At 41.5% G+C, this 22,686-nt stretch overlaps 1 protein-coding gene across 2 annotated transcripts in view; it reads right to left on the minus strand.

The window, feature by feature from the left end:
* ANO4 (anoctamin 4) overlaps window positions 1–22,686 on the minus strand; it is a 250,595-nt gene that overhangs the window by 216,132 nt on the left and 11,777 nt on the right. Inside the window, exons 2-3 of one of the 2 annotated variants that reach the window (XM_063447226.1) lie at window positions 13,803–13,883; window positions 1,082–1,336 (exon numbers count right to left, since the gene is read on the minus strand). In XM_063447226.1, coding sequence (XP_063303296.1) covers window positions 1,082–1,336; window positions 13,803–13,883 — 336 coding nt within the window. The remainder of the gene's footprint in view (window positions 1–1,081; window positions 1,337–13,802; window positions 13,884–22,686) is intronic. The other variant, XM_063447227.1, reaches the window with a different exon arrangement.

Raw genomic sequence — 22,686 nt, forward strand, 5'->3', positions numbered from 1 at the left:
AACTGTACCATTCTTTTTTATACTTGTCGAGACATCCATTAACTTCACTGGCCATTTTTTCATATGAGCTAATCTTGTTCAATTTAGCATATACTGCCTCATCTGAAGGAATAGCTTTCTGCTTCCAGTTGCCTGCTAGGGCTATTTTTGCTGCCGTAAGGATATTTAAAATTACCTTTCTGTGAGCATGTGTATTAATCCCAGGAATAATATGAAGTACGAGTTTCTCCGCATGCAATGGAATCATAAGCTTTGTTTTTTCATATATTAAATTCTGAATTCGCTTCCAAAACTCTCTTAAATATGGACACTCCCAAAAAATATGCAGCATAGAACCAACTTCTTTCTCACACCTCCAACACAGCCTTGATGAGTCAGCATACATATGTGCTAATCTTTGCGGTACCAAGTACCACCTCATTGTCACCTTACAGTACGCCTCCCATAACGATAAGCTACGTGAGGCTTGCTTGGTGCTAAACATAGCTAAGTGCCAATCTCTCCTTGAAAATTGCTTCCCAATTTCATTCTCCCATTTAATCATATATTTTTCTTCAAGCCTTTTTTTTTTATAAATGGGGAGCTACTGATTGGCTTACAACATCAGCTGACGCTCTAAGCCAGTCAGCTGCACGCCTATTCGTGGCTGTCCAAGGCATCCTTTTTGAAGAAACTCAGAAAAGGGGAAGAACAGAGGCAAAGGTAAACAGTGCTGGAACGGAGACTTTGGTGTTATACTGTTCCAGTGACGTTGTTATTGTGCTTGGAGTGTTTGATTTGAAAAAAAAAAAAATTATCTCACCTTACAGATATAGCAGGGAAATTGCAGGCTACTTAGGACGAACAGAAACAGAACTGTGACATTACACAGACATATACAGCAACAGAATGCAAGATGTGGAAAACATTTTGGAAAAACAACTCCAACCTTGTTATGCAAAAAATACAGCACATTTTTTTAGGTCAAAATTGCTGAAACATATTATTATTATAGTGTTACTGGTGCCCAAAGTGTCCCTTAAAGTTTGTGTGGTGTATATTATCAGCAGACACTCCACTTGCATGGTAGAAAAACTCTTACCCTGATTAAGTTCTGAGTCCTGACTTATCGTTTCCTCGCTGCTGCTGGGTGTAAGTGCTGGAATTATTGAAAGGGATGTTGGACAAGATAAAGATGCTGATAAATCCATCTGTGTCATAAACGAACATGATAACAGAGGTGCGGGAATGCTGGGATTGTGCTGGGTTTGGTCAAATGGGAGGTATGTCTCATTATGGACACAGGGCGGCTTCCAATGTGATATTCCAATCGCAACTGGCCCATTAACCTCAAAACCTGCAAAATAAAGAAAGAACAAAGCATTGGGACAATTTATTTAGGGGTTTTATATAGTTTGTTGTAAATAAATTATTTTTCAAACAGAAATGTTATACTGTTTTGATCTTGCTTAAGCTATTAAAGGACTTGTATGACTTGACAATTATTTTACATAGAAACATAGAATGTGATGGCAGATAAGAACCATTCGGCCCATATAGTCTGCCCAATTTTTGAAATACTTTCATTAGTCCCTGGCTTTATCTTATAGCTAGGATAGCCTCATGCCTATCTCACACATGCTTAAACTCCTTTACTGTGTTAACCTCTACCACTTCAGATGGAAACATAGAAACATAGAAACATAGAATGTGACGGCAGATAAGAACCATTCGGCCCATCTAGTCTGCCCAGTTTTCTAAATACTTTCATTAGTCCCTGGCCTTATCTTATAGTTAGGATAGACTTATGCCTATCCCACGCATGCTTAAACTCCTTCACTGTGTTAACCTCTACCACTTCAGCTGGAAGGCTATTCCATGCATCCACTACCCTCTCAGTAAAGTAATACTTCCTGATATTATTTTTAAACCTTTGTCCCTCTAATTTAAGACTATGTCCTCTTGTTGTGGTAGTTTTTCTTCGTTTAAATATAGTCTCCTCCTTTACTGTGCTGATTCCCTTTATGTATTTAAATGTTTCTATCATATCCCCCCTATCTCGTCTTTCTTCCAAGCTATACATGTTCAGATCCTTTAACCTTTCCTGGTAAGTTTTATCCTGCAATCCATGAACCAGTTTAGTAGCCCTTCTTTGAACTCTCTCTAAGGTATCAATATCCTTCTGAAGATAGGGTCTCCAGTACTGTGTACAGTACTCCAAGTGAGGTCTCACCAGTGTTCTGTACAATGGCATGAGCACTTCCCTCTTTCTACTGCTAATACCTCTCCCTATACAACCCAGCATTATGCTAGCATTTCCTGCTGCTCTATTACATTGTCTGCCTACCTTTAAGTCATCAGAAATAATCACTCCTAAATCCCTTTCCTCAGATGTTGAGGTTAGGACTCTATCAAATATTCTGTACTCTGCCCTTGGGTTTTTACGTCCAAGATGCATTATCTTGCACTTATCTACATTAAATGTCAGTTGCCACAACTCTGACCATTTTTCTAGTTTACCTAAATCCTTTTCCATTTGGCTTATCCCTCCTTGAACATCAACCCTGTTACATATCTTAGTATCATCCGCAAAAAGACACACCTTACCATCAAGACCTTCTGCAATATCACTAATAAAAATATTAAAGAGAATGGGTCCAAGTACAGATCCCTGAGGTACCCCACTGGTGACAAGCCCAAGCTTCGAATATACTCCATTGACTACAACCCTCTGTTGCCTGTCACTCAGCCACTGCCTTACCCATTCAACAATATTGGAATCCAAACTCAAAGATTGTAGTTTATTGATAAGCCTTCTATGTGCAACAGTGTCAAAAGCCTTACTGAAATCTAGGTAAGCAATGTCTACTGCACCACCCTGATCTATAATTTTAGTTACCCAATCAAAAAAATCAATAAGATTAGTTTGGCATGATCTCCCTGAAGTAAACCCATGTTGTCTCTGATCTTGAAATCCATGTGTTTTTAGATGTTCAACAATCCTATCCTTTAACATGGTTTCCATCACTTTCCCCACTACTGAAGTAAGGCTTACTGGCCTATAGTTGCCCGACTCCTCCCTATTACCTTTCTTGTGAATGGGCACAACATTCGCTAACTTCCAATCTTCTGGGACTACTCCTGTTATCAATGATTGGTTAAATAAATCTGTTAATGGCTTTGCTAGTACACCACTAAGCTCTTTTAATAGCTTTGGGTGTATTCCATCAGGTCCCATTGACTTATTTGTCTTTACTTTTGACAGTTGAAATAGAACCTCTTCCTCTGTAAACTCACGTGTAATAAATGACTCATTTATCCTTTTTCTTAACTGAGGTCCCTTTCCTTCATTTTCATCTGTAAATACCGAACAAAAATATTCATTGAGGCAGTCAGCTAGACCTTTATCCTCATCTACATACCTTCCTTCTTTTGTTTTTAATCTAACTAATCCTTGTTTTACTTTTCTTTTCTCATTTATGTATCTAAAAAAAGTTTTGTCTCCCTTTTTTACTGACTGTGCTATTTTCTCTTCTGTGTGTGATTTGGAAGCTCTTATAACTTGCTTAGCCTCTTTCTGTCTAATCTTATAGGTCATTCTGTCTTCCTCACTCTGGGTTTTTTTATAATTACTAAATGCTAACTTTTTGTTTTTTACTATTTTGGCCACATCTGCGGAGTACCACAGTGGTTTCTTGAATTTTTTGCTTTTACTGACAAGCCTAATGCAATTTTCTGTTGCCTTCAGTAGTGCAACTTTTAAATAATCCCATTTCTTTTGGACTCCATTTAAATTGCTCCAGTCTGATAATGACTCCTTTACACATATTCTAATTTTAGAAAAGTCTGTTTTTCTAAAGTCTAAAACTTTTGTTTTTGTGTGGTGTGACTCAGTCACTGTTCTTATATTAAACCACACTGACTGATGATCACTGGATCCTAAACTTTCACCTACAGTAATATCTGAAACCAAATCTCCATTTGTTAACACTAAATCTAGTATGGCCTCTTTACGAGTTGGCTCCTCAACGACTTGTTTTAGAGACAATCCCAGTAGGGAGTTTAGAATATGTGTGCTCCTGGCACAAGTAGCTATTTTTATTTTTATTTTTTTTTTTTTTTTTTTGTAGTGCAGGTGATTACCGATTATTGTCATACGCCACAACAGCGTTCATTTTCATAAGGTTACAGATGCGTTAAACAGTGGCATAAGGAACTTGCACAAAATTTTTGTTTTTGTTATACATGCTTAGCTAGACGATTTATGTATATGTTAGCAATCTAGTTGACAGACGAATATTACTTAGTGTTGCTTCTATACGTATGGGGGTTGTATAATACTCTCTAGCCAGTCTATTTGGCTCTATGCATTCTAAGCGTAGTAGATTCGGTGTTTTATCACGAATAGTAAGAGCATGCAGGTTTACGAATACAATAAGCGATTAGCTACACGCTAGTATTGACATGAGTGTCCCAGAGTCTCTCCCCCCCCCCTGCCCTGACAAAACAATATTGCCCAGTGGCCCAATAAAGTATACAATTTAAGACAAACAACTTAATTGCAGGATGGGTTAATCCGGCGTGTGGTGAAGCATTTCAGGGGCGCAGATGCTTGTCTCCAGGCGTTGGGTTCAGCTGTGGAGTGTCCAGAGAGGGTTAAGCAGTTCTTAACGGGTGCTGGAGTAGGATAAGTCTCTGTAGGCTCGTACCTTCGCGGGAGCTGGTGAGAGTACGTTCTTACGACTTGTTTTGCCGCTTGATTGAGGGTTCTCCCTTCCGGTTTGAGGGAGCCCGGTCGACTTTCTAGGGTTTGTGTAGGCCCGGTCGGGATTCACTCTGCATGGTGTGTGGTATATGGCGTCGGATCGCGTTGCAGGTCCCCTCTCATGGAGTCCGACGGCTGGCTCACCGGTGAACAAGTCGCTTTGCTATGCGCCTGGTGGATTTAATAGCCGTTTCTCCCAGGTGAGGTGGATAGTACAGGGTAGGTGTTGCTGCGTTCCGTGCTCCACCATTAGTCTCGGCGTACGTGAGCTGGTTGAGCGGGAAGTGCTTTCCCTTGTTTGCAGGTCGGAGCTTGGCGGCCATCTTGGGCCCGACATGTGGACTGCAGTGCGGGTGGGTGCTGGCTTGGTAGGTTGGGTCTCAGAGGTGGGTGTCAGAGGTGTGGGCCGGGATCACCCCCCCGGTCCACAGGGGGGGGGAACGGGGCCGGCATCCCCGCGGGTCCGACTCCAAGCCCCGAGCAGTATGCGGCAGGGCAGCGGCCATCCGTCCCGCTCGCCTCTGGAGTAGGCCTCAAAAAGGGTCGGATAGGTTTCTTCGTCCAGGGGACTGTAGCCCGTAGGGCCAGCCTCGCCCTGGGCCCCAGGGCTCTCTGCCCGCCAAGGGCCACCGTTGCCGGCAAGTTTTTGCGAAAAATTATGCTTAAAATCGCCTGTTCAAAGGCTAGGCTGTAGGAGCTGGTCTAGCATGCGACCAGCCGGCTCGGCGGTCCGGCCCCGCCCCCCACAAGTAGCTATTTTTGTTTTCCAATTCACATCAGGAAGATTAAAGTCACCCATGATGATAACTTCCCCCTTCATTGTCATTTTAGCTATTTCTTCAACTAGTAGATTATCTAACTCTTCAATTTGTCCTGGGGGCCTATAAATCACACCTACACGAGTTACTGTGTGATTACCAAATTCTAACGTAACCCAAACGGACTCTATGTTCGCCTCACTAACCTTTATTAGGCTAGATTTTATGCTATCCTTTACATACAGGGCCACCCCTCCCCCTTTCTTGCCTTCCCTGTCTTTTCTATATAAAGAGTACCCTGGTATTGCTATGTCCCAGTCATTTTTCTCATTATACCATGTCTCAGTAACAGCGACTAAATCTACACTATCAGTTGCCATTATTGCCACAAGTTCATGGATCTTATTCCCTAAACTGCGAGCATTTGTAGACATGACTCTAAGCTTATCATTTTTTTAACACACTTGCTACAGGCACCTTCTGTCCTTGTTTTGGGGGACAATTAGATTGATGTTTTATCACCCTTTTGCCCCCCCCCTCCTAGTTTAAATACATCCTAGCAAAACCTCTGAACTGCTCACTGAGAACATTTGTTCCCTTTTGAGAAAGATGCAAACCATCTTTTTTGTACAGTTTATTTCCATTCCAAACAGAGCTACCATGAGCAATAAAGCCAAATCCTTGCTCCCGACACCATTCACCAAGCCACAAGTTAAAGTCCCTAATACGCATCCGCCTGTCATTCTGAGTGTTATGCACAGGCAGAACTTCAGAAAATGACAGTGTGGAAGCAACCTGCCGTATATCATTGGCAAAAACACTAAAAACTTCCTTAACCTCTGATACCTCATTGCAAGCCAAGTCATTTGTCCCTAAATGGACAAGTACATCCAATTCCCCTTCCTGCTTTGCTTGCTTAACAATATTACAGATACGACTCCTGTCTCTGTGAGCAGTAGCTCCAGGAAGACACCTCACAAGACCACCATTGTCCATCTCCACACCTCTTATGATGGAATCCCCCAACAACAACTGCTTTCTATTAGGCCTCACCATAGTCTTCAAGCCTCTCTGCACAACACCACTAGCCTCAGTGCCTCTCTGCACAACACCACTAGCCTCAGTGCCTCTCTGCACAACACCACTAGCCTCAGTGCCTCTCTCCACAACACCACTAGCCTCAGTGCCTCTCTCCACAACACCACTAGCCTCAGTGCCTCTCTCCACAACACCACTAGCCTCAGTGCCTCTCTGCACAACACCACTAGCCTCAGTGCCTCTCTGCACAACACCACTAGCCTCAGTGCCTCTCTGCACAACACCACTAGCCTCAGTGCCTCTCTGCACAAAACCACTAGCCTCAGTGCCTCTCTGCACAACACCACTAGCCTCAGTGCCTCTCTTCACAACACCACTAGCCTCAGTGCCTCTCTTCACAACACCACTAGCCTCAGTGCCTCTCTTCACAACACCACTAGCCTCAGTGCCTCTCTTCACAACACCACTAGCCTCAGTGCCTCTCTTCACAACACCACTAGCCTCAGTGCCTCTCTTCACAACACCACTAGCCTCAGTGCCTCTCTTCACAACACCACTAGCCTCAGTGCCTCAGCGCATCCGCTACCCTCTCAGTAAAGTAATACTTCCTGATATTATTTTTAAACCTTTGCCCCTCTAATTTAAGACTACGTCCGCTTGTTGTGGTAGTTTTTCTTCTTTTAAATATGGTCTCCTCCTTTACTGTGTTGATTCCCTTTATGTATTTAAATGTTTCTATCATATCCCCCCGTCTCGTCTTTCCTCCAAACTATACATGTTAAGATCCTTTAACCTTTCCTGGTAAGTTTTATCCTGCAATCCATGAACCAGTTTAGAAGCCCTTCTCTGAACTCTCTCGAAAGTATCAATATCCTATAGTTGCCCGACTACTCCCTACTACCTTTCTTGTGAATGGGCACAACATTCGCTAACTTCCAATCTTCTGGGACTACTCTTGTTATCAATGATTTAACTCCTGTTAAATAAATCTGTTAATGGTTTTGCTAGTACACCACTAAACTCCTTTAATAACTTTGGGTGCTTTCCATCAGGTCTCATTGACTTATTTGTCTTTAAGTTTGACAGTTGAAATAGAACCGCTTCTTCTGTAAACTCACATGTAATAAATAACTAATTTGTCCTTTTTCCTAACTGATGTCCCTTTCCTTCATTTACATTTGTAAATACTGAACAAAAATATTCATTGAGGCAGTCAGCTAGACCTTTATCCTCTTCTACATACCTTCCTTCTTTTGTTTTTAATCTAACTAATTTTTATTTTACTTTCCTTTTCTCATTTATGTATCTAAAAAAAGTTTTGTCCCCTTTTTTTTACTGACTGTGCTATTTTCTCTTCTGTGTGTGATTTGGAAGCTCGTATAACTTGCTTAGCCTCTTTCTGCCTAATATAGATCATTCTGTCTTCCTCACTCTGTTTTTTTTTACAATTACTAAATGCTAACTTTTTCTTTTTTAATATTTTGGCCACATCTGCGGAGTACCACAGTGATTTCTTGAATTTTTTGCTTTTACTGACAAGCCTAATGCAATTTTCTGTTGCCTTCAGCAGTTCAACTTTTAAATAATCCCATTTCTCTTGGACTCCATTTAAATTGCTCCAGTCTGATAATGTCTCTTTTACACATATTCTAATTTTAGAAAAGTCTGTTTTTTTTAAAGTCTAAAACTTTTGTTTTTGTGTGGTGTGTCTCAGTCACTGTTCTTATATTAAACCACACTGACTGATGAGCACTGGATCCTAAACTTTCACCTACAGTAATATCTGATACCAAATCTCCATTTGTTAACACTAAATCTAGTATGGCTTCTTTACAAGTTGGCTCCTCAATGACTTGTTTTAGAGACAATCCCACTAGGTTTAGAATATGTGTACTCCTGGCACAAGCAGCTATTTTTGTTTTCCAATTCACATCAGGAAGATTAAAGTCACCCATGATGATAACCTCCCCCTTCATTGTCATTTTAGCTATTTCCTTAACTAGTAGATTATCTAACTCTTCTATTTGTCCTGGCGGCCTATAAATCACACCCACACGAGTTACTGTGTGATTACCAAATTCTAACGTAACCCAAACGGACTCTATGTTCGCCTCGATTTTATGCTATCCTTCACATACAGGGCCACCCCTCCCCCTTTCTTGCCTTCCCTGTCTTTTCTATATAAAGATGACCCTGGTATTGTTATATCCCAGTCATTTATCTCATTATACCATGTCTCAGTAACACCGACTAAATCTACATAATCAGTTGCCATTATTGGCACAAGTTCATGGATCTTATTCCCTAAACAGCGAGCATTTGTAGACATGACTCTAAGCTTATCATTTTTTAACACACTTGCTACAGGCACCTTCTGTCCTTGTTTTGGGGGGCAATTGGATTGATGTGTTATTACCCTTCCCCCCCCCCCTCCCCCCTCCTAGTTTAAATACATCCTAGGAAAACCTCTGACTGCTCACTGAGCACATTTGTTCCCTTTTGAGAAAGATGCAAACCATCTTTTTTGTACAGTTTATTTCCATTCCAAACAGAGCTACCATGAGAGATAAAGCCAAATCCTTGCTCCCGACAACATTCACCAAGCCACAAGTTAAAGTCCCTAATATGCATCAGCCTGTCGTTCTGAGTGTTATGCACAGGCAGAACTTCAGAGAATGACAGTGTGGAAGCAACCTGCCGTATATCATTGGCAAAAACACTAAAAACTTCCTTAACCTCTGAAACCTCATTGCAAGCCAAGTAATTTATCCCTAGATGGACAAGTACATCCAATTTGCCTTCCTGCTTTGCTCACTTAACAATATTACAGATACGGCTCCTGTCTCTGTGAGCAGTAGCTCCGGGAAGACATCTCACAAGACCACCATTGTCGATCTCCACACCCCTTATGATGGAATCCCCCAACAACAACTGCTTTCTATTAGGCCTCACCATAGTCTCCAAGCCTGTCTCCACAACACCACTACCTTCAGTGCCTGAGCACTGAAACCAGCTACAAAGAAAATTTAGACAAATACACAAACCAAACTAAAGCAAGAAAAACTTTAAAGAGTAGGTCATAAATGTTTATAAACTTACTATAAACTTTGTCAGTTTGCATTACTGGGCACTCCTCTCAGCTAGAGGAGTTTCTTAAACCTCACCACCTCCCACCCTATTACAAACCCATCTCAGTTTCAGACCTGTCCACTGGAAACAGCGCATCCTTGTGCAGCAGCAGGAGAGAGAAACCTGACACCGGAGCCTGTTCTGCATGAATCACACTAAATAGATTCTTCTCTCTCCCTGTCAGGCTGTTGCAAGGTGAAGAGATATTCCAACTGTGCAATTGTAAATCTGCCAGGCATGCCCTATGCACCTTCACAGTGTTCCTAGGGATAGGACACTGAATGGTCAGATCAGTGTCCCCCTGGAGTGGGTGTGGAAAGCATAAGAGAGAAGAAGTAGTTAAAGCGGCACTGTCATAGCGAATAAAAAATAGATTTTTTAACAAATAAATTGCACATTAAATAGATAAATGATACTTTCGCTGTTAAAATAATTTAATAATGGGGGCAGAGCCTAGCTGTAAACCTGATCGCATGCACTTCTCCAGAGCTCTGTGGAAATCTGCCTAAACTATTGGATTTTCGGTGGAAACTAACGATTCTTTTAAAGGGACACTATAGTCACCTGAACAACTTTAGCTTAATGAAGCAGTTTTGGTGTATAGAACATGCCCCTGCAGCCTCACTGCTCAATCCTCTGCCATTTAGGAGTTGAATCCCTTTGTTTATGAACCCTAGTCACACCTCCCTGCATGTGGCTTGCACAGCCTTCCATAAATACTTCCTGTAAATAGAGCCCTATTTAGGCTTTCTTTATTGCAAGTTCTGTTTAATTAAGATTTTCTTATCCCCTGCTATGTTAATAGCTTGCTAGACCCTGCAAGTGCCTCCTTTATGTGATTAAAGTTCAATTTAGAGATTGAGATACAATTATTTCAGATAAATTACATCTGTTTGAAAGTGAGACGAGTTTTTTTTTTCATGCAGGCTCTGTCAATCATAGCCAGGGGAGGTGTGGCTAGGGCTGCATAAACAGAAACAAAGTGATTTAACTCCTAAATGACAGTGAATTGAGCAGTGAAACTGCAGGAGAATTATCTATACATTAAAACTGCTTTATTTAGCTAAAGTAATTTAGGTGACTATAGTGTTCCTTTACATTAATACTTACCTGAAGGATACTTACCGAGGATCTATCGTTCGATCTGGGAGAGGGGGCCTCACTCGGTATGAAGCCCAGATCTAACCCTCTTGTGTCAGACGGCTGGGAACCAGTCAATGCCACTCAGCTAAAAGCAATGCAGGCGAGCTCCGCACAAATATAGTAGGAGATTTGGCACACTTTAAGAAGGCCATTGAAAGCACCACAGTCAAGTAAACCCTACTGGTTGCTGGCTGCGGTGGAAAGGTGAATGACAGAACTGCGGCAGCAGCAACAAAGGACTGATGACAGTATTGAAGCCATGGAGAACCACCAAAGGAGATAAAATCTCAAGATCAGGGGAGTACCGGTGACAGTTTCCTACCCCACTTTATCCAGCAGTTTTTGGTGGCCTTCCTACCACCTAAACACGTCAAAGCTAGACGGCATGTTCCAACTACCTAAGCCGGCAAATGCACCGCCTTCCACCACTCCGGATCTCATCCTCCGATTTCAGTGCTTACAGGACAAAGCACTAATCTTGGCGGCTGTATGGGGGAAGACACCGATCTCCTTTGAAGGAGCCATGCTATCGTTATTCCTGGACCTCACGAGGATCACTCTTGCCTGGTGGCAGTTGTTACGACCTCTCCTACAAACACTGCAGGCCGAGGACACCCATTACCAATGGGGCCTACCCCGTTCCATTCTGTTCGCCATGCTAGGCACAACCTATCAGACAGGAACCTACAAGGAATTGGAGTAATACATACAAGCGCAAGGCATTGAACGGACAACAGGAGTCTTGAAGATGGGCATGTCCCACACAGATCCAGTGAGAATCCAGGAGTTCATACCCCACGCAGAACAGCCTCTAGAGTGACCAGAGGTCTCATGGAGGAGAAGCACCCCGACATACAGAGTTCCAAGTTAGAGACTCATCTGTGGCTTCCACCAGACAACGCAAGTTCTTTTTCTTTTTCCCTTCTACTGGTTTTTGTTACTATATCTCTTAACCACGTACTCGAACACTGTTCATTAACTTGTACTTGTTTTTCAAGTTATCCAGTCTGTGGTGCAAAGTAGCCACACATTAGTTACCTATATAACCCAGGCTTATGACAATGGCCCAGTTACATAGGCATGCTACTTATGCTGGTTCACGGTGAGTTTATTTTTTTCCTAACAATCGATTAGCTATCCACCTCTACAACCTCTCTGCTCATCTAGATTATAGGTTATGCAGCATGGTACACTAACAGAATGGGGTGATTCACCATAGGGGTGACATACTCTGACCAGCCCTCTGGGACGTATAAACTATTCCTAGGACCATATGGCCTATACATATACATTATAATTATATTGTTTTTCTTTTCCTTTATAATAAAAACCCAGATTCCACATTATCTATAGGGCAACATGTGTAGACATCACCCTATAGCTTTGCATTCTTGAATGCTTTAAGGTCATGAGTATGCTGAAAACTTTACTCAGTACTATTTTGCTTGTTTGAATATGTTATACTCTCATGTGCAAAATAAATAATTGTATATATATATATATATATATATATATATACACTGAACAGAATTATAAACGCAACATGTTTGTTTTTGCCCCCATTTTTCATGAGCTGAACTCAAAGATCTAAGACTTTTTCTATGTACACAAAAGGCCTATTTCTGTCAAATATTGTTCACAAATCTGTCTAAATCTGTGTTAGTGAGCACTTCTTAGGCTTGCCACAATAAAAGGCCACTCTAAAATGTGCAGTTTTACTGTATTGGGGGGGGTGCGGGGGTCTGAAAACCTGTCAGTATCTGGTGTGACCACCATTTGCCTCACGCAGTGCAACACATCTCCTATAGCGAGTTGATTAGGTTGTTGATTGTGGCCTGTGGAAAGTTGGTCCACTCCTCTTCAATGGAAGAGCTTTGAAACACAACTCAGGAAGAGGAGAAGAGTCAATGAACCACTCATGGACAGCCCTTTCATTGTTAATGCAACTTATCAGCATGAGGTTGGTTACTGACTTGCTATGGAGGCTTGGCGTTACTTGCTTTGCTCCTCTTCCTGAGTTGTGTTTAAAGCTGTTGTATACAGCAGACACATACTCCAAGGAATCCATGTATAAAGTGGAATTATGAGGCAAAAATTTGGTTCTTTGTTGAGCTCATTTTGCATATGCCTACCCTTGCAGTAGTGAGCACTGTTAAAGTGAGATTTTTGTGGGAAAAGCAAGCCATATGGCCTGACTGGTGTGTGTATGTGAGTTTAGCAATGTATTAACTATCCACTTACTTCAGGTGGAAGGGGGTTTCATCCACACTTTTGTCCCCACCTCTGTTGGTATATATTTTATTGAAATTTTTTTTTTTGTTTGTTTGATTTTGTTTTTGTTTTTAATATTAATATATTTCAATCCATCTGTCACTGGCTCTACAATTCTCAAAACATGTACGGCAAATCCCCTTTTCTCTCCAATGTTCCTCTCTGGATTTAAAAACAAAAATTATAACTATTGAATATTGAAAATCACCTAAACCTTTTTATGACATACTCACATTGACCAAGTTGAAATTCCAACCCAGTCAAAAGTTATACAAATTTAAAGTAGAGACTACGTTGTCTTAGTAAATTTTCTATGCCTGACAATTGACAAAAGGCAGAGCTACTCTTTGTTAAAAGGACACTATAGTCATCAGAACAACTACAGCTTAATGTAGTTGTTCAGGTGTCGATAGCCTGTCTCTGCAGGCAATTTGGTGTAAATATTGCCTTTTCAGAGAAAAAGCAGTATTTACATTGCTCCCTAGGGACACCTCCAATGGCAGTCACTCAGATGGGAAGTAGAGGTGCTACCGGGGACAGTGCTGCACAATGTGCAGCACTGACGTTCAGCATCTCCACACTCTGCATGGAGACGCTGAATATTCCTCATAAAAATGCACTGATTCAATGCATCTCTATGAGGAGATGCTGATCGTAGCGTTTGGCTCTCCCTCTTCCTTTTAGCGCACATGTGTAATGTGAATTTTAATAACACTTACCTATAGTAATCTGGCTGACACAGCTGTAGTAACTTGTTCCACCGGAGAGATTATTACAACTCAGGCTGTTGGGATCTGTGTCTGGAAAATATTAAAATAATTAAACCGTGTTTGATGTTAAGAGTAAAGTGGTAAATAATTTGAAGCAATATACTATCATTTCTGTGTTTCTATCTTGTAATTCATTTCTGTTTTGAATGAACTGGGAATAGAGCACTAGAACTAAAATATAAATATATTGACATGTTAGCATTAATCCAAACACACAAATATGTACCTCCCAGAGAGCACAGAATGGAATGGTAGGTTTTATCTGGATTCTCTGGAATTAATTCACTAAACACCAAATTGTTCTGGATTGAAAAATAAATTTTAAAAAATTGTGACTATACTGAGTTTGCAAATGCTTCTAAATCTTAATGTAGTGATTTGGTGTCTAGTGGATAAAACCCAGTTTTATAGCTGTCAAGCTTCATAGATCTATACATATAAAATAACTTTTGAACTCTTGGGAAAGTGGGACCTCAAGGTGGGAAAAGGGATATTTTGTTTGAAAAATGTTACTAGTCTAACTTTTTCAGGAATAAAACACTTTAGACAGTATACAGTATCCTTCACATTGCAATAATTTACACAGGGTCTGAAATGGAAGCATCAAAGCAAAATTGCTATTTTATTTCTCAGACACTGTGGGTGTGACAAAAATAGATAAATAAAAATGGTCAAATAGCCTGCTTTTTAGTTGCTTGCAGGGGCTATAACGGAAATTGGCAACCGAATGTAAAAAGAATGTCTGCATTTGAGCCTTATGTCCACACACTAAATATGGCTAAATCATATATTTCTAAAACAAAAGGTATTCAAAAGTGCTATTGCAATCTTTATCACTGTGTGGAATGCTAACAGTGAAATGGTAGAGCGCCTCCCCCAGACTGTAGGAATGGTATCATCCATTGAAACTTCCTTTATTGTTCAGAAAGAGAAGATGAGCTGACATATTCAACACATCTGCAGGCATTAAATGAGTATCTAGTGCAGTGGTTCATAAACCAACCCACATGCCCCAACAATTCCGGATTTCGGTATTACACAGTTGTGTCTAAAGTTTTTAGAGGAAGAAAAAAAAAACCACCTTAGACACAACTGGGGAATGACTAAATCCTGAAATGGTAGGGAGTATGAGGACTGGTTTTGATACCACCGATCTAGTGGATTCTGTTATACACAGTCCTTGCTTTGAAAAAGGATGGTCATCATTGCTAGACTGAAGCTTTATGGACTAAATTTCAATCTGCAAAAGTAAAAACGTTTATACTCAATTTTGGAAGTGAAGGGGTGAAAGGGTTGCCGTTAATCTAAACTGAATAGTAAAAACGCTAAAGTTTGAAAATATATGTTTGTATTTGCAACATTAGATTTTCTATTTAAATGAAAAACACAGCGCAGCTAATCATTTGCCGGCAATAAGGCTAACAAGTCATATAGATCAACAAAGTTCCTTTACTAAAAATAGGAACGAAAAAAATAAAAGAATCAAATAAATGCTTGCATTATTCCTGACATTTTATCTAGTGTTTCTGTGATAAATGTTATATAGACTCTGGCTCTGATTAAAAACCTTTTAGGCAAAGCAATTTCGCTATAAAATATAGTAATACTTGTCTTTTATGCTATAATAATTGTGTGTCATTAAAGGAATACTATAGTCAACCTAGACCACTGCAGTGTGTGTCCCTGTGATATTTTTTTTTTTTTTTGTAAATGCGATTTTTATTTGTGATAACAAGGTTGAGCAATAACCATGTGACTCGCAGGTCCCCATCATGTCCCTTTGATTTTAACCCTATAATGTAAAATAGTGCAGTTTTTTGTTTTAGAAATTGTAGGGTTAATCTATTGCTTACACTTCCTTTATTGCAATTTCTGTTTAATTTAGAAGCTTTTATCTACTGCTCTGTTAATAGCTTGATAGACCATGCAGGAGCCTCCATTATGCTCCTTAAAGTTCAATTTATAGAGCAGGAGATAAAAACGTTTAAATTAAGTTACATCTGATTGAAAATGAAACCATTTAGTTTTTTTGTGTGCAGGTTGTGTCAGCCAGGGGAGGTGTGGTTATGCCTGCATTAACAGAAACAAAATAGTTTTAACTCCGAAATGGCATAGAATTGAGCAGTAAACTTCAGAGGCATGATCTGCACACAAAACCGCTTCATTAACCTAAAGTTGTTTTGGTGACTATAGGGTCCCATTAAATTAAAAAACGGATGATGGGGGTGGGGCCAGACCGGCGGTCTTTAAGCTACACTAGTTTTATCTTGCTGAAACCTCTGTATACCAATTCTTGTGTATGGTTTTACACAACTTGCATTTATCTACAGATCTATGCTACACCTACCTACGCCTAAGAGTTTCTACCCTCATATGTATGCTATAACTATCAAATATAGTTACTCTATCTTGTCTTAACTTATCCAGCATACTACTGTATATCAATCGGTTTTCCTTTATTAAGCATCCTTGTGAGCAAAATCCATGACGTATAAGCAAAGATAATGATCATTTCTGTTTCTCATATTTGATAGCATCATCCTGTTTACCTATAAAAATGTGCAGCTTAAAGGGACACTATAGTCACCAGAACAACTACAGCTTATTGAATTTGTTCTGGTGAGTAGAATCATTACCTTCAGGCTTTTTGCTGTAAACAATGTATTTTAAGAGAAAATGCAGTATTTACATTACAGCCTAGTGATAACGTCACTGGCCACTCCTCAGATAGCTGTTAGAGATCCTTCCTGGGTCATGGCTGCCTAAAATGCATCCAAACATTCAGTATCTCCACCCTCTGCATGCAGACACTGAACTTTCCTCAGAGATTCATTGATTCAATTCATCTCTATGAGGAGATGCTTATTGGCCAGGGCTGTGTTTGAATCATGCTGGCTCTGCCCCTGATCTGCCTCCTTGTCAGTCTCAGCCAATCCTATTGGGAAGCATTGTGATTGGATCAGGCTACCACTTCTGATGATGTCAGCACACTGCTTGTTTTTCTGAGTCTAACAGCATGCAGATTTACAGCTTCTGGCTTGAATACAGTAAGATTTTTACTATATTTATGGAGGCATGAGGGGCACAGGGGGGCTAGATGGTGGTTTTAACACTATAGGGTCAGGAATACATGTTTGTACATGATCACGTTTGATGTTATTTTAGAAAAAGAAATTATACTGTATCTATGTCTTAAGCGTGCACCACTCTTGATTTCCTAACAAAAAATGTGCACAGTTATGCCTAAATACCTACACTGTTAACAATTGTCTTGCTTTTGCTGTTGTGGTATAGAAAGATTGCAAACATGAAAGCAATTAATTATGCATTTTGTTCCTTTAGGGGTATATCTAAAACAGCTTGCACATACTGCATATCTCTTGTCTGCAGCCTTTGCAAGCCTTCCCTTTTGAACCCTGCCCAGCCTTTCTGTGACTATCCAATCACAGACTTCCCAATGCAGAGAAGTCTTTGCAAGATAGATGCTCTGAGCACTTGCTGCCTCTTGAGTTTAGCTCCACTGAGCTAAATAACCAGGAATTAGCAGGACCGGTTGTCTGATCTACCGCCAGGGTGTGTAACAAGGTCAATTTATAAAAGTGTTAATTTCTATAGAATTTTTTTTTTTTTTTTTTTTAAATAAAATAAAAAGTATACACCTTACCAGCATAAATCACTTCAGCAAGCAAATGCCCCTTTAACTGCTGGATGCTACCGGTACTTTTCTAACTAGTTTAAGGAATATGTCAAGGCCTTTATTTACCACCTCAGGAAATTAATAAAATATTCTTAACAAAATCATCTCTTTCCCCTAAAATACAGATAAATCTGCCTTTATACTTGCAGCTTTCCTTTATCTGAAGCTTTCCTGAACTATTTGTCACATATATCTTTTGGAATTTGCCACAAAAGCTTTATATACCTCTGTTCCACTGTGAATACAGGCATACTTCAAAATATTATGAAGACATAAAATTGTAGCCAAAAGAAACTGAGCATCCAAACGAATAAAATATTTATACTGGAGCACATCTCAAGCTGGGACTCCATTATCCAGTTAAGTTTCAATAAAGAACTGACATTTGAAAGTGGCCTCGTTCATTCAATTACTTCCTTATCTGTAACTAAATCCGCACAACACTGTCTGCAGAGACGACTGCAAAACTAACAAAACCCTTTAATTCCGACAAAAAAAGATGGATGAGGAAGGTAAAAAAATTGTCATGATTCATTCTGTGCAGTGCAATATCCAGGTATTTTTAATTAATTATTACATGCTACAGCTGGTATGTCGAGATTCACCAGTAAATTCAATTAAAAAGGATCCCAACAACAGTTGTTCTTTTCTTTCCAAAGACTACAGTTAAGATGTAGACCCACCACAACCCTGCACTGTAGTTCCACTGCTACCCTGCCCCAAAACAACCAGGAACTAAAGATGGCTGCAGGACAAGTTTACTAGGGACCCAACAGAGATAGCATATATGGCCAAACGTATGTGGACATCTTATCTTTTGACCTGATGTGAGCTTGTTGGACATCCCATTTCAAAATCATGGACTATCTGAGAGCCGGCCCCACTGTATTCTATGACGGGCCGGTGGGGAGATCAAAGATCTTCCTCACTGGCCCACATGTAGTCAAAGATCTTCCTCACTGGCCCACATGTAGTGTGATGCCGTCACTGGCTGGGGAGGGGGGATGAAAGTAGAGGACCCGGAGGAGCTCTATCTTGCAGCTCCACCAGGTTCCTCTTGCGAGATTTCGAGCGTTGCCATGGCAATGCCTCGGATCTCGCGAGAGTGAACTCTGTGTGACAGCACACAAACAAATACACCTCCAATAGACTTCCGCCAATAGGAGGGAGTTGGGAAAGGACGGCAATCTGAACATAAACGATACGTCATAGTTCCGCCCCGACCCCTCGCTTGGTGAGGAATTTGACTTTAATGAGCACATGTGACTCAGAAGGAGGCGAAGAGACTCTGATTGGTACCCAGCCCTTTAAAAGTTTGATCATCTCCACTAATAAGGTTACCCCGTGACGAAGGTGCCGTTGTTAGCACCGAAACGCACGTTGGGTCAATTTGTTTTCTCACTTTTGAGCACTTACTAGCACTATGCACTTCACACTACTTTAAGTTTTAGTTTTGGTTATATTTTAGTCTTGTTAGGACTTGGAGGGAAGGACGGCTTGCTAGTGTGTGTTAGCTTTCTAACTTAGAACACCCACGAAGGTGTTGTTCAGGAGCTGTAGCCCTATCTGGTTTTGAATGTGGATAGATAGCAGTGCTGTTTTATTACTATAGCATAGAACACCCACAAAGTGGTTTCCTAGGAGCTGCAGACCATTAATCTAATGGACATATAGACACTAGTTATGCTTATATCACAGTAGCGCTTACCACCCAGGAAGGTGTATCCTAGGAGCTGCTCTGTCCATACTCAGGAGTGGGATACATCGGGATCTTTATTGCATAGTGGTAGTGACCACCTGTTATTTCTCTTCTTGAGATCTCTCTTTACATCTCATCCTGATTTATCCTATCTCTATACCTACCCATCCTCTACCTCAACTCTGTGCAGTTTTCCTCCTACTGGATGTTATCCAGCGCACTGCTTAGCCAATAATACCCCTGTGGCAATTTGTTTCTGCCTAGGCAGCAGTAATAATTGGATGCTTTGATGAGCTCCTATAGGGCATGCACAGTCCAGGATATTACCCAGGGTTGGTTTACCCACATACTTAGAGGTAATTGCCTACCACTCCTCAGCTGGGAATTTCAGAACAGTTGTATCGTTTTTTATTTTTCTGATTACAATAAAGTTTATTCTTACTGTGATACATTACTTTGATAGCCAGCGCCCTGGAGGTTTCATGGTTGTATATACTTCCAAGTTATTGTATATACATTAGTTAGCTTGTTTTTTTACTATTATTTTTTTCATTTACCTTACCAGTTTGGAATCCCTCACTATTCCTTGGTTTTGGATTCCCTCTTTCTTCACATATTGTATTATTTGGAGGGTCCAAGCCCAGGGTGGACCTGGCACCACCCACACTGACCACGCTGTTCTAAGTCCAAGTTTATCCTGGACTCCGTGACAGTTCTTTTTCTACTTGAATAATCTCACACACATGACATGCGCACAGTCGTTATTCGGCTTGTGGCATTTTTGACCCCCAAAACCCACCAATAAACACAGACACCAATTTCTGTTGGAAAATAAAAGTCCACAGCTTTATTTAAATTTTTCAATAAACAAGATAACAAATTGGGGTCATTGCCATATAAGATTAATTTACCCCCACCCCCTTCCGTACAGCATTAACCCAGACAATGACCCCATACCATAAACAATATATAACAATATAAATAACACATAATATATAACACCCGGCCTACCAAAGAGGCCCCATAATCATAACTTTATTAACTGTAGGGGTGTACCGAGACACCCCTACACCACCAGGTTCGGAGCCACCGATGAGCTCGAACCAACAGACCACTTCCAACTCTGGCCTAATTCAGCCTAAGCTTAGCCTAGCCACTTGCTAATCCACTTCCATCCCAATTACCCTAGCCCTATCCCGCCGCTGTGACCAAACGGGACCTGCTACAAAACCAGGGAGGGTGGGAGGGACAATTAACAGGTAAGTGCAGATTCTGATTAAAATGGCCACTTGCTAAAATGGCCGCTTAATATACTTGCACTTTTCCACACCCTTTATTACACTCCACCCTAACTCCCCGCCCCTAAATCTATAGCTCCACCTGCCTACTCCTTGGCTCTGTCAAGGCCCATTCCCCTGACTGCGCTGATCCATGGGCTTCATGACATGCGCACAGTCGTTATTCGGCTTGTGGCATTTTTGACCCCCAAAACCCACCAATAAACACAGACACCAATTTCTGTTGGAAAATAAAAGTCCACAGCTTTATTTAAATTTTTCAATAAACAAGATAACAAATTGGGGTCATTGCCATATAAGATTAATTTACCCCCACCCCCTTCCGTACAGCATTAACCCAGACAATGACCTCATACCATAAACAATATATAACAATATAAATAACGCATAATATATAACACCCGGCCTACCAAAGAGGCCCTATAATCATAACTTTATTAACTGTAGGGGTGTACCGAGACACCCCTACACCACCAGGTTCGGAGCCACCGATGAGCTCGAACCAACAGACCACTTCCAACTCTGGCCTAATTCAGCCTAAGCTTAGCCTAGCCACTTGCTAATCCACTTCCATCCCAATTACCCTAGCCCTATCCCGCCACAGCCCGAGACTTGATCCCTTAATGTCTCGAGCGCCCCCCACCACACAGAAATAGGGCCCGGGATATCCCCTCTTGAAAACCGAGATTTAGCAAGTCACACCCTACCTCCGAAAGGTGTACCCCATCCTTACGATAATACCCAGGTAACATACCCTCTAGCTCCCAATGCCTTACCGGGACCCCGCCTGACCTCCTAACGAAAACTGACATGGCCTTATTAACTTTCCCCCGACATCTCGCCACCGCAGCTGTGTCCCTGGCGTGTCTCCAATTAAATCTTGGCACCATCTCAGACCAAACTACAACTACTCCAGGTACCCGCTCCCGGAGCCGATCCAAATCCCGTTTCATCCTCCTAATCAGTTCCCTCTGAGGGATAAGCCCCAAATCATTACCCCCACCATGTATCAATATTATGTCCGGGGGATTACCCCCCAACAATTTTCCAAAAATCTCTCCACTAATGCTCTGCCAGCTGAAACCACGAAAACCAAACCATTGTAACTCCACCGTTTCCTGAAGAAAGCCCAGTTGTGATCCATTCCTCCGAACTGCAGCCCTCTTCTGCGCCCAATAAACATAGGAGTGACCCACCAACCATACAACCCGACCTAGAAAGAAACACAAATCATTACTTGCAGAACATTTTTTTACCAAACCCTCAACGCCAACAGAACCCCCTTTCAAACCAACCTATCCGTTCTTACATATGTCCGAAAACGCGCGGACTCCCACCGACCTATCTGCTTAATCCGGTCATCCCCGAGTCCAAGCCGCGCCGCTTCCGTTGCCGCCCCTATGCGAAAAGAATGAGTTCCAAATTGCATGGGGTGCAAACCCAACTGCCGCAGCCCCATGCGAAAGACCCTGACAAACTGGAAGCGTGACAGCGCGAGACCATCCCTGTGTACGAGAAAGCACCCCAAGCCCTGGGGGCGAACGCCTAAGTATTTGTGCCCGCATGCTACTGGGCAGACTTCCGACCCTGGCAACGCAAACAAAATTATAGTCTTACCTCTTCCAAAGACATCCGTCTTGGAGCACCTCAGACGTATCTCGACTTTGTCCTGCCCCATCACCACATCCTCAAACCTGATCCCGTTCGCACCGTACTTATTAGAACTGACTAGTTCCCCGATGCGGAACGCCCCAAAGAACGCCCATACAAAAGCTACTGTAAACAAGAGCACCTCAAACGGGGACGTACAGACGTCACGCAACCCCTCTGCCAAACCTAGTAAAATGTTAAACGACACAGGCCGTCTCGAGTCTACAGCCCGTCTTCCCTTTCGAAAACCGCGTAATGCTTGCCTAACCAAAAAAGTTTTCGTGATATCCTCCTTACCCGTGAACTTAAACCAAAATGCCAATGCTGACATGTAACGGTCCACCTTCGCGGGAGAAGCCCCTCCCGCGAATAACCGACACAACAACCATAATAGGGTGTCTAACCTACCTGCAGGCGAATTCGCCCCTCCAGACTGACCCATCATCTCCTCCCATTCAGACCAAACCTTGGTGTATGCTGTCCACGTTC

The sequence above is a fragment of the Pelobates fuscus genome, chromosome 3 (genome assembly GCF_036172605.1).
Source record: "Pelobates fuscus isolate aPelFus1 chromosome 3, aPelFus1.pri, whole genome shotgun sequence".
NCBI classification, from domain to species: domain Eukaryota; kingdom Metazoa; phylum Chordata; class Amphibia; order Anura; family Pelobatidae; genus Pelobates; species Pelobates fuscus.